We start from the raw sequence: 16,277 nt of genomic DNA, 5'->3' as shown, positions 1-16,277 counted from the left end.
GCACCAAGCCCTGAGCCGTCCTGGGGCCACAGCTGCCCAAAGGCTTGGATGCGTGTGGGAGAGGCCGGAGGTGGCTGATGGTGAGGGCTCTCCTTGGGGGTGTCCTGGGGTGTGACTACCGCCACGGGGCTCACCTTAGGCTTTCCAATGATTTTTGTATTTCATTATCTGGTTTCGATTTAGAAATTCCTAGACTCTCTCTCATATCTGATCCCAAACTTCTATACCCTGAACAGGAGTCTTGCCTAAGAAAAGCCCCTGTGAGACCCAGATGCCTCTCTTCCTGATCATCTGGTTTTTAATACCCAAGATCAGGGTTTTGCACCTTTTTTTCTTTTTTAAGAAACAGTTCTGTCTTCAAATAAAATCTCTCATTGCTAACATATTTGTTGAGCACTTAGTACGTGCCAGTTACCATGCTACACGCCTTGAGTTTTCTTATGTCATCCTCAACATGATGCTATGAGGTCCTAGATCACATAGCTTATTTTACAAAGTAAATGATGAAAGTAAGGCACAGAGCGGTGAAATCCCTTCTTGAGGTCACACAACGAGTAAGTGGCTTACTGAGGAGGAGGTCATATAGCAGATTCCAGTTCCTGCAGCCAAGCCTTAGTAACCACTATGCTGTACTATCTTCCGAATCAAAGTGAGGGAGGGGGGTGGAGAGGGGGACCTAAAGCTTGTCCTTCTCAGCTGTCACTGCAGGTCCCCGAGGGACCTCCTGGGAACCCCTAGAGCTGCCTCAACCTAGAAACCTCTGCCGCAAAGTATAAGGAAGATCCGAAAGCCAAGGCCTACTGAGTGTCGGCCTGGCCACCTTGGCAATCAGGGGAGGGGTGTGTGGGTGTGTGAAAGTCAGGATGGAGTTCCAGAAAGTAAGGGTGAGATCAGGATACTCCATGACTTGTCAGATGCTTGGCTACTGGAACTTGATTGGAGAAATAATCTCTTCAAAATATCACACGCTTGTGAAATTTATGCACTTCCCCCTTACATCCCTCTTTGATAAAATTTTCCAGTATCTGTAATTCTTTACTTTAAAAGCTGAAGGGAAGACCAGGGTTAGCTCATGACATTCTAGAGCATTTTGCAGGCTGTGACAGCTCACTCACCAGCCTGCCCTGTAGCCTCGCAGAAGTGCTGCTTCTGAGAGAGGCCAGATGCTGCACACTTAACACACGTCGGGCACAGATTCAGCTGCCCTCTGCTAAAGCCAGTTAAGAGGCAGTAAACAGCTGGTTATCCCAACTAGGTTGCGTATTCCTCCCTGCACTCTCGCGGACATCATTTATCCAGCGGACACATCATTTCTTTCTCCCTTTCTCTCCCTTTGGTCTCAAAGTGTCTGAGCTGCCAACATTCTGAATTGGAAAGGCTGAGATGGAGACCTGGGCTGCTTTTGTTCATTATGAAAAGTGAAGCGAGCAGAGAGAAAGCTGTTTTTCCACCAGCTGGGAATCGTGAGGTGTCCTGGCTACAGTGACCACTTGCCAAGTGCCAGGTGCTTTGCTGAACACGTTATATGTGGAATCTCAGTCAATCCTCCCAACGCTGGGAGGCGGATACCGTTTCAGCTGAGGAGAGCATATCTCAGAGATGTTCGGGAAAACCTGCCCAAGGTCACGGGGCTGGTGGATGCCAGCACCAGCCCTTGACCTCAGACCCAAACAGGAAGCTGCCATTGGGACAACCCTGAATTCAAGCTGGAATTTCCTGGGAGGTGGGCAAGGACCTTAGGACAGATGGCAGAGCAGTGTCTGGAGGAGAAGCTGGCTGTCTCCTGACGCATCCCTCTCAGAGAAGGTTCTTGCAGACACTCAGACCCATGTGTCACCTCTTGGGGTGACAAAAAGACAGAAGTCACTGCAGGGCATTCCTCCCACCAGTGGGACTCAGGGAGCCCGGGTCCTCATTTGAGACTAAATTTTCATACCCAACCTTGACCTTTATGAGCTCAGAGATACTCAGCTCCTTCTGAAATCCAGAGGGCCAGAGGGAAAGCCCAAAGCCTGGCTCCTCCCTCGGGGAATGTCAGGAAGCTGGGCCACTCTCGGAGGATATTTTGTCTTCACATCTTGGTGGGAATTTCTAGTCTCCCAATGGGTGGTGGGGGATGAAGTCTACCTCTGTGATGTTGCCTGATGCAGGAATCAGAGACGCTTCAGGAAAGGATCCTAGCAAGGACCTGGTCCAATCCCTCATTACACTGATGGAAATGCATAGGCCTCAGACACGAGAAAGCGGGGTCCGTACTTTTCAAATGCACAGTTCAGTGGCATTAAGTACATTCACATTGTTGTGCAAATATCACCACTATCCATCTCCAGAACTTACTCTTCATCCCAAACTGAAACTCATCCTTCAATTTTACACACTTGTGTGTGCTTGCTGTGTGCCTGCCATGTCCCAGACACTTCACACCTATTAACTCATTTCACCCTCACAAGTCTGTGAGGTAGGCATTACTGCTATCTCCACTTTAGAGATGAGAAAACTGAGGCATGAGAGGGTAAGGTGTTGCAGTTATTAAATAGCAGAGCCGCTCTTCATATTTAGGGCACCTGGCTCCAAAGTCCGAGCTCTTGACAACTACAGAAGCTCCTGGAGCATTGCACGGGGTAGGCGGCTGAGGCCACCCCCTGCCATCTTGCTCTGATGCCCCCTGGTAGACGAGGCTCCCAGGATGGCAGCTCTGGGTCATGCACGGGTGGAGAGAAGCGACAGGAGCTGGGCTCCACCATCGTGGGACACATGGGGAAGGGACAGGGACTCGAAAGCCTTCGTTTTCCTGCTTCAAATTTAGCCTCTTGGGGCTTCCCTGGTGGCGCAGCGGTTGAGAATCTGCCTGCCAATGCAGGGGACATGGGTTCGAGCCCTGGTCTGGGAAGATCCCACGTGCCACGGAGCAACTAGGCCCGTGAGCCACAACTACTCAGCCTGCATGTCTGGAGCCTGTGCTCCGCAACAAGAGAGCCCGCGATAGTGAGAGGCCCGCACACCGCGATGAAGAGTGGCCCCCGCTTGCCACAACTAGAGAAAGCCCTCGCACAGAAACGAAGACCCAACACAACCATAAATGAATAAATAAATAAATAAAAATGGTACTAGAAATTAATTGGCATTAAATATAAGACGGCATTAAAAAAAAATTTAGCCTCTTGACCAAATACTGAGTGTAGGGGAGATCGAGTACATTCCTCATTGTCTTTCTGGGAAACAAGGTGCTGCTTAGGCCTGAAGGAGAATTACAATGTGCGGCTGGATGACTCAGGTCCACGTGCAATTATCTGGACCCTGGTGAGAGTGAGTGATGTCATATGTACAGGTGTGTCGTGTGTGGGGTTGGGGGATGGTGTGGGATTCGATTTGTAAGTATGTGTCTCAGGTCTGTCTGTGCAGCACTGGTCTCTGGCCTGGAGGCGGGGGCTCCTTGAGATGGACATTTCACAGTGTCCTCAGAGGCTTGGCCTCTCCTGGAGGCTGCCGGCCTCCTGACCCTGAGTGTGGGCCCCGCTGGGCCGGAGCGCACAGGGTCAAGGCTGGGTGGTGAGGCCTGGGGGCTCGATCAGTGCTTGCATCCCCCTCCGCGGGGCGTGCACCTGCCGTGCTAGCAGTCAGCCAGGCTTGCTGTGATGTGTAGTCACCCAAGCACCTGGGGACAGAGGCCCACAGAGGGTTTCTGGGGCAAAGCTCAGCTGGCCTCCCTTTGGCATGGGGCTTGCACAAGGCCCCGTGCTTCCTTCTTAGGAGGAGAAAACTGGGCTGGGAGAGGAGGAAGTGTGGGGAGGGCAGCCTGGGGGACAGCAAGGGGACTCCTGTTTACTGAGCACTTGCTTGGTGTCAGGCTATATATTTCACAGTTTGGCTCCCTTAATCCTCACAGTAATTCTCATCATCCCTGCTTTAGGGATAAGGAAATAGAAGCTCAGAGACTATCTATAATATTAATACCAATAATCACAGCGTTACGTCATTTATAAGATGACCATGTAAGATAGTTAAGAGTGCAGACGCTCAAGTCAACTTGCATGAAACTTAACTAACTGTGAGACCTTGGGCAGGTCATGTAACTTCTCTGTGTCTCAGTTTCTTCATCTATAAAATGGGAATAATAATTAGTAATTTCTCCTAGGGCTTCTATAAGGAAGAGACGGGTGTTTGGTACAGGGTCTGGGGTATAGCTAGTAGTTAGCAAATGTTGGCTAAAGCCACAATGATCAAACAATCACAGTGTACTAGGGTTCGGGCTAAGGGTTTCTTTCTATTACATTGTTTAAATATAATAACTCCAAGAGATTGGTGTTATCATTCCCTTTTACCCATTAGCAAAATAAGGCTCAGAGAGGTTAGTGGAGTTCCCCAAGCCCACAGAGCTGGGAAAAGGTTGGGGCGAGGATTCCAGTGCTTTTCTCTCTGCAGAAGTGGCCCTTCCTCCCGCCTGGGTCTCCTGTGACCCTCTGCCCTTAACACTGGTGAGAGCTGGCGTTTTCAGGCCCCCAGCACGGCATTGTCACCCACCTGAGGCCAGCACCACCTCCTGCCCCAGTCTGTCCCAGCTCAGATGAGCTTCTCCAGACGTACACACCTGTCTGATGCTCAAAGGCAGGATAATACTCTTCATTGCTGAACAGGTCAGTCCACGACATCAGGGGGTCGCAGAAGGACGCGTTGGGCAGGAAGGTGCTGTGTGCCACTGAGTCCAACATCACCCTGTAACGGCAGGAGAGGCTGTGAGGAGGCGGATGAAGGAAGAAAGCCACACTGTAGGAGCCCCCAGCAGGGCGACACTTGGTTTTTAGTGATGACGGCAAACACTTACAAACATGCAGTCTCCCAGGAGCCAGGCACCCCTCTAAGTGCTTTCCACGGTGACATTTTTTAATCCTTGCCACATCCTGTGAGGTTTGTGTGTATATCCCCATTTTATAGATGAGAAAACTGAGGCAGAGGGGTTGAGACAATTGTCCAGGTAACATGGCCAGTAAGTGGCAAAGCTGGGATTTGAGGATGAAGGCTTTTATTATATAATAATGTTCTTTCTTTACTTTTCCTATTCTCTCACACCTGAGCCCTGAACTCTGGATTATAATGTCTAAAAATATACTTCTGGGACTTCCCTAGCAGTCCAGTGGTTAAGGCTCCGCGCTTCCACTGCAGGGGGCGGGGGTTTGATCCCTGGTTGGGGAACTAAGATCCACATGCCACATGGTGCGTGGCCAAAATACATATATATATACTTCTGACAACGGCAAGGATTATTATAAATGAATATGCCCACAAACACTAATCCACAATTCTGAAATCCAAAAGCTCTGAAACTGAAAGTATATTTGTGTGTGTGTGTGTGTTTGGTTCTGACTTATTTCCCAGCAAAAACAGTCCTGAATTGATGTTATAAAATTTTTATATATAATTATAATATATATTATATCTATACTTCTCTATATGTGTATAAACTAAATACTATACATTTATTAAACATATACAACTATAGATATGCTATGTAGTTTTATACCTATAGCTATAGTTTTATTTGTTCTACTTGATGAATATTCATATGATACACTGCAGAAATATTAATGCATTTAAGCAGTCCTAGCAGCCAATACCTTGAGAGGGGTATTCTGTGCTCTGCAGTATATACCCTGTGTCACCTTCTTAATACCTGAAGAATTCTGAATTCTTCAGCACGTCTTGCCTCAGGGTTTTGGATAAGAGAGTGAAGACCTGTGATAATTGTAACACACTTGCTTCACAGAGGGCTCTGGGCTGAGCAGTTTACATTCATTATTCATGGTGTCCCCAGGGCAACCACTCTGAGACAGTTTCTGGTGTGGGTTCTGTTTTTATAGATGAGGGATGGGCGCTCTGAGATTCCAGGTAACACGCCGCAGAGCACCCAGGTGGCAGGTGCTGGAGTTTGGGTGACAACGCAGATGGGTCTGTTTAAGAAGTCATGAACCTAATTGCTGCTCATGCTTGCTAGTGGGAAGCTTTGGGAGAAGAAGACTGGTCGAGGCTGGAAAGGGGATAGAAAAAAATGGGCTGGGGCTTCTACCCATAAGCATTCTTGCCCACACCAGTCTCATCTTTCAAGTTTCCTTTTGCTGTTTCCCATATTCCCACAATTCAGAAAAAAATGAATTCATGTTTGGTGAATTAGAAAACTCTGTTCACCCAACTTTTATTATGATTATTGCAATAATGTTGATGAGATAACGTGGTTCTACTCCCTTCTGCAAAGGGGACACAGCAGCTCAAAAATCACACAGCTGGGAAGTGTCAAAGCAAAGACTAGATTCCAGGTTATTAAGTGCATGGAATTTTAGATGGTCAGGAGCTTATTAATCATCTCGTCCAGTGTTTCCCAAACTTTAGTCATTCGCCTGCCACCATGATAACTTCCTTAATATATTAAAAAAATCACTTCCCTTTTAATTTTAACATAACCACATTTATTTAAAAGGAAAACTTTACATCACGACTATAAATGGAAAGTAGGTATTCGTTTAACATACATAAAAATAAAGACATAAGCATTGAAATAAAAATTAGTCATCCGTGCACCGCCTAGATCAGAGGTTCACAAACTACAACCTACAGGCACAGTCTAGCCCACTACCTATTTTTGAATGGCCCACAGCTAAAAATGATTTTACATTTTTAAATGGTTACGTATTAAATGGTTATACAAGTACACACATAATGTACTTGATTTTTGCTTTTAGGCCTGCGAATCCTAAAATATTTACTATCTAGTGCTTTAAGAAAAAGTTTACCTACCCCTGACCAGATTTATCTCACGTATCATGAGTGGTCAGAGTACTGCATGTTGGAAAGTACTGAGTTGGTCTAATCTTTCCCCGCACCCATTTTACAGCTGAGAAAGTTAAGGCCCAGGAAATTTGTGTAACTTTGTCAAAGTCACACAGCGTTATGGTATACAGAATTCTTAAGTTTTCCAACTTTCAACCCATCTGCTTCCCTTTCTAAAGACACTCACAGCCTCATCTGTTCACAGACGCATCCCAGGTTCACTTACACGTCAAATAGGACCTCAGTACCGAGAGGGGCAGGGATTGTGTGGTTCCAGAACCAAAGATCAATTCTTTGGGGATGTTTGCAAATCTATCTATCTATCATCATCACTATCAGATGTGCGTGAGAACTGTGCTCCAGACATACATAAATAACTGAGTTCAAATTCTCACATAGGCACCCTCTCTGGGCGTCATCAGAGATTCACCAGACTGCACTAGGAAGCCTCCTTCCTGGCGCCCGGAGAGGGTTAACGTGCCCAGCAGATTATCACGTTCTTAGATCTCCCGCTGCGAGCCATATCAAACAGAAGTCAAGGCTGCCTGGGTTTGGACTCTGATTTTCCCACGGATTGATTGGTTTTATATCCAGAGCAGGTGGCTGGATGAAGAGGGATGGGGGTGAGAGATTATGAAGGAGGGAAGGGCCCCTGGAGCCCAAAGCCCCTTCTGCTTTCTGGACATGACCCCAGAAAAGTTCTCCTAAGTGAGGGCTCAAGGTAAAAATGCCCCCTGCCCCTCTGGGCCGGAGGCTCAGAAAACGGAAGAAGAGGATGGCAGACCTCTGACATGACCTTCACGGCTGGGCTTGGAGAAAGGAGAGGTGGCCTCCACGTGGAGGAAAATAGAAAACAGTCCCCAGGTCTTCGGTATCAATTAGGAATCCTCCAGATTCATAACGTGACAGTAGGAGTGCACTCTTCCTCATCTCTGCCTAGCAAAGCTCTCAAAAGTCATTCGGTAAATTGAATTTGATCATATAAAAATTAGGAATATTTTTGACCGGTATGATATTTACCTCCTTTAAAGACTTCTTTTTTTTCTTTTCTTTGCACCAGCCCGCTCTCTTGCTCTGTAATCTCTCCAGGGCTGTACACAGCACCGTCTGTATCTGATTCCCTTTGGTGGTTCTTCTATGGCAAATTATATCCATCAAGTTTTCTTAAAGGGCTGTCTTCAGGTGTACAACATGCATTTTTCTTCTGTAATTATCTTTTGCTTTGTGGAAAGATGTGTTTTATAAAAGGCAGCAGCTTTTTTTTTTTTTTTTTTTTTTTTTTTTGCTATTGCAGTGGGAGGACGGGATGTTATTAACTCTGGATTCTCCACAAGAGACCTTGGCCACTTAGCCAGCGGGCTCTAGGTGTGAAAGTTCGGGAATAATGGCTGCTTTGTATTCAGCAGCCCAGCTTCTTAGGCTCTCTATGGTCCTTTTAATAATTGAACATTTTAGCCCTTAAGATTTCTTTAATGTGGGTGGAACAGGGTGGTGGGAGAGAACAGCTATTTGGGGACCCTCTTCTCAGTGAAGACGTTGATGCCCAGTGATTTGTCAGCCCAGGCCTGAAGTTAGAATATTAGTATATTAGAAGTTAGAAGTTAGTATTCCCAGTGGGGGGAACAGTGACCCTAGAGGGAAAAAATTGTTTCTTGAGGGTCAAAAAAATCTTAGCCATTATAATCCTTTGTGACCCTCCAAAGGGCCATAGTACGTAAATGATAAACAGTAAATCTGTGATATTAACAGTTCATGGAAGGGGTACGATTAAGAAACAATGATCTAAAAAGGCTCCCTAGAGGGGGTGATAATGAAAACAAAGGTTGGGAAGCACTGGGTTAGAACTAGAATCAGCAGCAGGACAAGAAGGGATGTCTAGGGAGGGTCCTAGGCCTGCTGTTCTAACCACACATTTTTGTTTTTTGAGGGGCTGCCTGGTTTGTCATCATAGAAAGAGCACTGGGCTGGGAGTCATGATTCTGCCTCTTGCTCCTCGCCGAGCCTCAGTTCTTCATCTGCTAAATGGACACACCGATGAGGTGGACTCCAAGACATGCCCCAGCTGCGTGACTTTCTGCAGGAACCCACTCGAGTGGGCCGACACATCCACACATGTGCACGCATACGCGCATGCATATATACGGTGGTATAGTTGGATGGCGCAGTCAAGTAAACTCACCAAACTGGAGTACAATTCAATCGCTACAGAGATGAAACTTTCAGCTCTAACAATTCCCCCAATTTTCTCTTCTCCCTTTCCTCCTATGCCCACTGTGGACTCTGGACGTTCTTTGCCTGGGCTAGCCAGGCGCCTTAAGTACTGTGGACCCTCCCTCACTGCCCATCCACAGACCCACGGCAGTTGGAATCAGTTTCCCCAAAGGGTAGTCCACATTCTAGCTGCCTAATAAGTAGGAAAGGGTCAAGCACATTCCACACAAGGGGGAGGAATCAAGTGGGTTCTCTTCCATGCACGAGAAAGGTTGGCTGGACCTCTGGGAATGGCGTGGACGCTCAGGTCCCCAGTGCCTGCAGAGGCTTCCTACCCCTTCTGAGAGCCGGCTCACTCACCAAGGCGCACGGGGAGGGTCCACACAGTCAGAGAGACAGGCCTGTGGGCTTCTTGCCCTCACACGAGTCAGAGGCAGCAGTCACGGGTGCGGTGTCCATGGCACCTCTGCTCAGCCTTCCAGAGAGAGCAGAAGCAGAAAACCACCCAGCCTTGGCCAGTTAGCCAGAGGAGGAAAATTCCTTCCTGACCCTGGCAGAGATCATCAACTCCACTTCGGGCATGTGACCAAAAATCCACCCAATGAAGCACCTACACATTGGCTGTTTATGCGCTAATACATCACTGGGCAGAACAAGGCTGTGAAGGTGTAGACCATAGAGAAGGGGGCCAGGGAGGGCCTTCCCTGATCCCACCACCTGGGCAATCTCACTGGGAAAAATAAAGCTTTTTATCCTCTAAAGCCTCAGCGATATCCCAATGTCCATCAGGTCCCAAGCCCTGCGGGCAAGGCAGGATCCACTTCCCACCTTTTGGACCTCCCTAAGAAGGGACACATGGAGGAAAACCCACTGGACTATTTCAATACTTGCTGCTAAAGGATTGTGGGTTGGGTGCTTGAGTGTTTGTTCTGGGAGAAACCAGAGCAGCCGTGAGAACTGCCTTGCTGACGTCTTGCCAAGTGATTCCTCATCTTTCTTTGGCTTGTGTAGGGAGTTTGCTAGTTAGTTTGTTTTTCGTTGTTTTTCTAAAGATTCAGCGAAGACTCATAGGACGTACGCCATATAGTTTACTGTGGGCTCCAATACAAAGCTCATCAGCTTTGGTTTGGATTAAATCCACTGGGGTTTAAATCCCACCTCTGCCACCCACAAGGCAAGGAACGTGGGACACATTTCTTACTACTCAGCCTGCTGAAATTGTATTTTTTATTCTTTATTTTTGTTTCATACAAAATGTGTTATGTAAAAATCCATGACCCTCTCTGAGCTCATCTTTAAAATGCCTCATCTCTAAAATGGGGATTTTAAACACAATACTCAGGATATCCCAAGGATTTAACCAAATTAGATAATATATGTAGATGAGTAGGCATAATACATATGTCCATTCCTGTCCCAGTGGGGGGAAAGAAAATCAATCATTGTCAATATATCTAAAAGGTTGCTACTCAGGTGACTTCTTTGAAAAGAAGAAAACCAATCTGTGAAAACTCTTGTCAAGAGCACCTTGAGGGCTTCCCTGGTGGTGCAGTGGTTAAGAATCTGCCTGCCAATGCAGGGGACGCGGGTTCGAACCCTGGTCTGGGAAGATCCCACATGCCGCGGAGCAGCTGGGCCCGTGAGCCACAATTACTGAGCCTGCGCGTCTGGAACCTGTGCTCCGCAACAAGAGAGGCCACGATAGTGAGAGGCCCGCGCACCGCGATGAAGAGTGGCCCCCGCTCGCCGCAACTGGAGAAAGCCCTCGCACAGAAACGAAGACCCAACACAGCAATCAATCAATCAATCAATCAATCAATAAATCTTTAAAAAAAAAAAAAAAGAGCACCTTGAATCATGAAAAACATTCTCACAGAGAACATGGGGACAAAAGATTTAAGCTTTCACTCAGAGGGGCAAACAACCCCTCTCCCTGTGTCTTTAGACTAAAACATGAAGCTGTCTCCCTAAATCACTTTACCTTTCTAGGCCTCAGTTTCCTCATCTGTAAAGCGAAGAGGTTGTCCCTAATGATCTCTGATAACCTTTCCAGTTTGTAAAATTCTTAGCACATCCAAGTGAACGTGGGTCCCCAGCTCCAGCTGGAGAAGGGAGCATGTGCTACTGGTAGCTGCCAGCAGGGGGCGAATGCACAAGAACACCACATACTGCAGAGTCTTTGCAGAGGTCTGAGAATAAATACAGTGGAAAAACCCTAACCATTGCTTTTCTGGAAGCATTCTATATGGAGGTGGTGTGAGAGGGCAGGACGGGTTTCCTTTAAGCTATTATGTAAGACAATCTCCTGAAAAACGCCCTAATCTGTAATAAGGCAGCTATCTTCTCTGTTTCAAGGTGGGGGGAGGGTCCATGAGCAGGCCAACGGGAAAAGGAGGTGTTTAGGCAGGAGGAGGTGGGCTTTCCTTGAAGCTGAATATTTTTTGGTGTAAAATCCAGCTTCCCTTCCTAAGGTTAGCTTTAGGAAGGGTAGAGAGTAGAGCGCCTGTATGCATTCTCTCTTAGTTAGTTCCCCTTGGTTTAATCAAGTGATCCAGAGGCAGTGGGGGCTACCACGGGGTTGGTGGGTGGCTGGCTACACAGCCTGAGGATGCAAAAATGTCTCTCCCAGGCAAGCAGTTAAATCCCAGTCAAACAGCTCCCGGGAGGCACTGTGACTGACGGACATGGCAGGAGGGCGGGCAATCTGGAGCTGGGGACAGACCCACAGACCCAGGCCCCAGCCGGAGCCTCTAAGCCCTGACACCCCTTACAATTCATCCAAAAGAGCAAAGAAAAGGTGCTTACTTGAGGACAGCGGTGCTGGGTCCAAAGAGGAGGTTTTCAAGGCAAGAGAAGGCAGGCACTCCCAGCACCGGCGTACAGTGGAAATAAAGGCACCTGTAGCCTTGTGATATAAGTAACACCTACGGACAGGTCCGTTTGGTTTTTCAGGTTTATGCACAGCCCCTTTGATGACGGTGACATACAGTGTGACACGGCTCCTTGGAGGGGGGAATGGTTCTCACACGCAGAAAGTTTACCTTTATCCTGCCTTTGTGCCCAGCTCACACCCCCCGCCCCCTCCCCCTGCAACCCCCGGGGGAATCAGTAAACAAGCTGAGAATTCTTGCCTTTGGGAGCTTTCTGGGATACCGCGTTTGCTGGGAACTCTCTTTAGGGCAAGCTGGAGGGGAAACCCTGGGAATCCAGCTGTGGTGCCCATGTCTGCCGCCCCCCTCCTGGGCTGACAGAGTCCTGCGATTTTGGATATCCCGTCATCCTCTCCCCGCTCCGCACCTGCGCAGCTTGGCAAGGTGGAAGGGTAGGGTGGGGCAGTGGTTAAGAACACAGACTTTGCAGCTAGATGACTTTGAATTCAAATTCTAGGTGCATCATTTTCTAGTCGTGTCACCTTGAACCAATCAACTAGCTAGTTAATAAGTTAACTAGCTCTGATGCAAATAACAGGAACTACCCACTGGGTGCGCTGGGGGTCATATGAGGTCCTGCAAGTGAAGTACTGAATGAGCGCTTTGTTTCGCTGTGATCATAGCGTTTTCTCTGATGGAGCACGTGAATCAGAAAGCCCCTCTCCACCACTTCCTCCGACCTCATGCCTTCCAAGCAGATGAAGGGAACAGCCAGCTTGCAGAACCAATGTTGGGCCTTGCTTCTACTTTTTCACACAAAGCATAACTGGCCATCGGACACATGAACTATTCAACTTCTAACCTCTTTGGACATAACACGCCATGTGGTGGCTTTCTCCCTTCCTCTCCCCCTTACGGACGGAGAAACGAAGAGGTTTAGCGGTTCAGTCAGGTGTCCACAGCTTCTAGGCTGGGGTCTGACTTGGATGTCAGACCCCAGGTGTCTTGCTGAGAACTACCTGCTTCCCTGTAAGAGCAGAAACTCAACCCAACTTAGGCTGAAAATAGAGTGTCTCCTGGTTGCCTGCAGGACAGCATTGACAACCCTCTGCCTTTCTGCCCTGTGCTTCCAGCTCTCCTGGGCAGCCAAGACCTTATGTCCAAATTGCAGACTCCAAGCTTTAGAGTGAAAGCAGGGACTGGTTTGTTAGGTTTTCTTGGGAACACTGGGGACGGGTGCAAACACACAAATACAAACACACATACAGTCTGGAGAAACAAAAGGTAGTTCATCAGAGGACTCAGGTGTCATCATGGAAATATTGATGAAGGAAGATAAGGGGATTGCCTAGGCTGCTGACTTGCTGTGTAACCTCAGGCAAGTCAGGTAGCTTCTCTGGGCTTCATTTCCCCGATGGTAAAAGGAAGAGGTTGGGTTAGAATAGTGATTTTCAAACTGTGTTCTGAGGAACCCCAGGGGTTCCCTGGAGCCCTCATAAGAGCTGCTGGGGGTGAGAGGATGAAAGCAGAGTGGGTTAGGTTCTGGGCTGTTCCTCCCTGATTTAGTAAGAGCATCTCAGCTTTTATACAAATCTTCAGGATAAGATTTCTCTTGAACAAAAGAATCCGCACTAAAAAGAGTTTGCAAAGAACTGGATTAGGTGGTCATTGAGATTCCTTTGTGCTCTAAAATTCTGTGATTTGCTTCTTCCTCCTCAGCATCTAGGGGACCGGGATGGTTGTACACACCATGTTTCTCACCGTTGGGTACTTTCCCATCTTGTCAGTAGTTTTGGAAAGTCTTCTTGTGTTTGTATCCGCACACGTATGTTCTTCTCAGCAGAGAAGTTTTCATGGAAAACATCTTGTTCTGCTATTGTTTTTAGAAAAGAATCTTTTGGAGAAATTACATTTGTTTCTATGCTATCTTGGTGCAACTATTTCAGAGTGAAAAGTTTCTGGCAATGAATGTGATGACAGCAAACTCTGTCTCACGGTCCTGAATGTGTAATACTGCGTATCTGGGTGCATTTGTGGGAAATTACTGGCTCTGGACTAGTGGATAAAAGGGGTGATTAAGATAAAACCAAAATAAAAGAGGAATTTGACTCTAATGAAGTCTAACTACCACGCTGAACCTAAATTTGATTGGAGTGGAGATCTTGGATGGTATCAAACACTAAGCTCATAAAACCTGTATTTGAATGTCAGAAGGGGGCAGAAGAAGGAATGAAGTATTTTAGACTTTCCAGCCCATCCTGCTGTCTCAACCACGTAGAAATAACAGGTAACACGAATTAGGCTTACAAGAGCCACAGAGTGACTAAGCCTGGATTCTGGAGGGATACTTCATAGGCTTGAATCCTGGCTTTGCCATTTGCTGGCTGGGTAAGTCTGGGAAGCTTATTTATTATCCTTACATCCCAGTTCCCTCATCTGTAAACTGAGGGAAAAAGAATGCCTCCCTTATAGGGTGCTGGGTGAATTAAATGAGTTCAAAGCTGGGAAGTGGTGAGAGACCTAGTGTGTGCTCTGTTATCTATGTGCTGCCATTACATTTGTTAAAGTAATTAAACAAGGAGGCCGTCTGACTGTGGTGGCTTTAATGCCTGGGTAACCCAAGCAAGCAAAACGAAACCTAAGCCAGAGTTGATTGTAAATGTGCTCGTACCCAAAAAAATGAAATTAAAAACAACCAATCACAGACAGCAGACTGGGATTTCCCAAATAAAGCAACTGCTTAAGCTATAGCCAATCAAATAACTTCCTTGCTTTGCTTCCACGTCTGTACTATAAAAACCATTCCCCTGGCTCTTGTTGGTGGAGCGCTCTTAAACACCTAACCACTTCCAGTTTGGAGATGCCTGATTGGAATCGATGTTTGCTCAAATGAACGCTTGAAAATTTTCATATGCCTCCTCTTATCTTTTAGTGCATTCACTGCCTTAAATTCTCACAACTCTCTGATGAGGGTATTACTTATTATCCCCATTTTACAGGTAAAGGAACTGAGGCACAGAGAGGTGAAATAACTTGCCCATGGTCACACAGCTAGTAAGTGGCAGAGCAGTATTTTCTGCCTCCAGAGCCCATTCTCTTAACTACCATGCTAACCAGTCTCTAGGTGCTCCTGGGTTGGCTGCGTGGGGACAGGGAAGAGGGAATCACACATAGAGCATCTACCATATGCCAAGCATTGTGCCAGAATCGCTCACCTGCTGTACCTTGGTTATTTTTCACAGTAATCCTGGGAAGTAGCTATCACTACCTTCTTTTTAGGATGAAGAACCAGAGGTGCCAGGCTTGCTGGGTGTCACCCAGCTGGGCAGTGATCAAGCCTGGGTTGAACTCAGGGCTGCCCTGTGTTAAAACCACAGTGTAGACACAGGAGCTCAAGTTGGCGTCTCTCCATTTGCTCTGGCTTCAGCACTGGCCTCAGAGGGGGTCCTTCCCCCTCTGTTGGTTCAAGATCCCTGAGTCTCATGGCTGTTGCTGGCATAGTCTACCTCTCAGTGTAGAGTAGAAATTCTGATACCTCATTGATTCCCTGGTGTCTAGTATGGTTCTTGGGACAAAGAAGACGCTCAATATACGTGCACATATCACAGAAGTGAATTAAAAGACAAGTCACCTGACATAAGGCTGGAAGTTCCTACCCAATTCCTTTTACTAGGTGTAATGGGTTCCATGCTTTTCCTAGACCTTACCCCCATTTAACCTGGGCCAACATTTCTTTAGTCATTTTTCTCTCCCCCAATCTGCTACCCTCACCACCACCCCAAGAGGCAGCACAGGCTGAAAACAAAAGTGAGTTAAAAAATACACTTAGGTAAATTCACAGACGATGCCGTTAGCAGGAAAGATTTTCAGGGCGATGGTGAAGTGTATGAGCTTTGGATTAGGATCCCTGTCTCTAGTATCTTTTTTTTTTTTTTTCCATATCTAAGACTTTATTACTATTCTTTTTTTGTTAGGAAGTGGGATTCACTGATGGGCCTCAGTGAGGAAGGGACAGGGCCAAGGTCTCATGAGTGCCTCTGTCCAGGGGCCACGATTAGGGATGTATTTGACCCCAGAGCCATCTGGGATGAGCCACCTCTCAGCCGCCACGGCTTCAGATTCATCCGCATTACACCTAGTAAATCCCCACTCCTTGGAGATGCAGACGTCCCGGCGGCCAGGGAACCCGAACTTGGCCCTGCACAGGGCCCCAACCACGCGCTCCTCGCTCTGCAGCTTGGTGTGGATGGGCATGATGACCTCGCCAACGTGGACTCTGGCCACTGTGCCCGAGGGCCTCCCCAAGGCACCCCGTGTACCTGTCTGGAGCCCAGACAGGGGACGGCCTGAGGCCAGACACGAATGTCCACTGGAAAG

At 47.4% G+C, this 16,277-nt stretch overlaps 1 protein-coding gene across 2 annotated transcripts in view; it reads right to left on the bottom strand.

Moving 5' to 3' along the window:
• Positions 1-11,888, bottom strand: part of ELF5 (E74 like ETS transcription factor 5) — a 29,637-nt gene extending 17,749 nt beyond the window's left edge. The window contains exons 1-2 of one of the 2 annotated variants that reach the window (XM_007181055.2): positions 11,836-11,888; positions 4,589-4,713 (exon numbers count right to left, since the gene is read on the bottom strand). In XM_007181055.2, coding sequence (XP_007181117.1) covers positions 4,589-4,709 — 121 coding nt within the window. In that variant the 5' untranslated portion in view covers positions 4,710-4,713; positions 11,836-11,888. Of the gene's footprint in view, positions 1-4,588; positions 4,714-9,390; positions 9,530-11,835 lie in introns of those variants that run through there. The other variant, XM_007181054.2, reaches the window with a different exon arrangement.
• Positions 11,889-16,277: the final 4,389 nt, after the last annotated feature.

The sequence above is a fragment of the Balaenoptera acutorostrata genome, chromosome 9 (genome assembly GCF_949987535.1).
Source record: "Balaenoptera acutorostrata chromosome 9, mBalAcu1.1, whole genome shotgun sequence".
NCBI classification, from domain to species: Eukaryota; Metazoa; Chordata; class Mammalia; order Artiodactyla; family Balaenopteridae; genus Balaenoptera; species Balaenoptera acutorostrata.
This window is presented reverse-complemented; position numbering and strand designations above follow the sequence as displayed.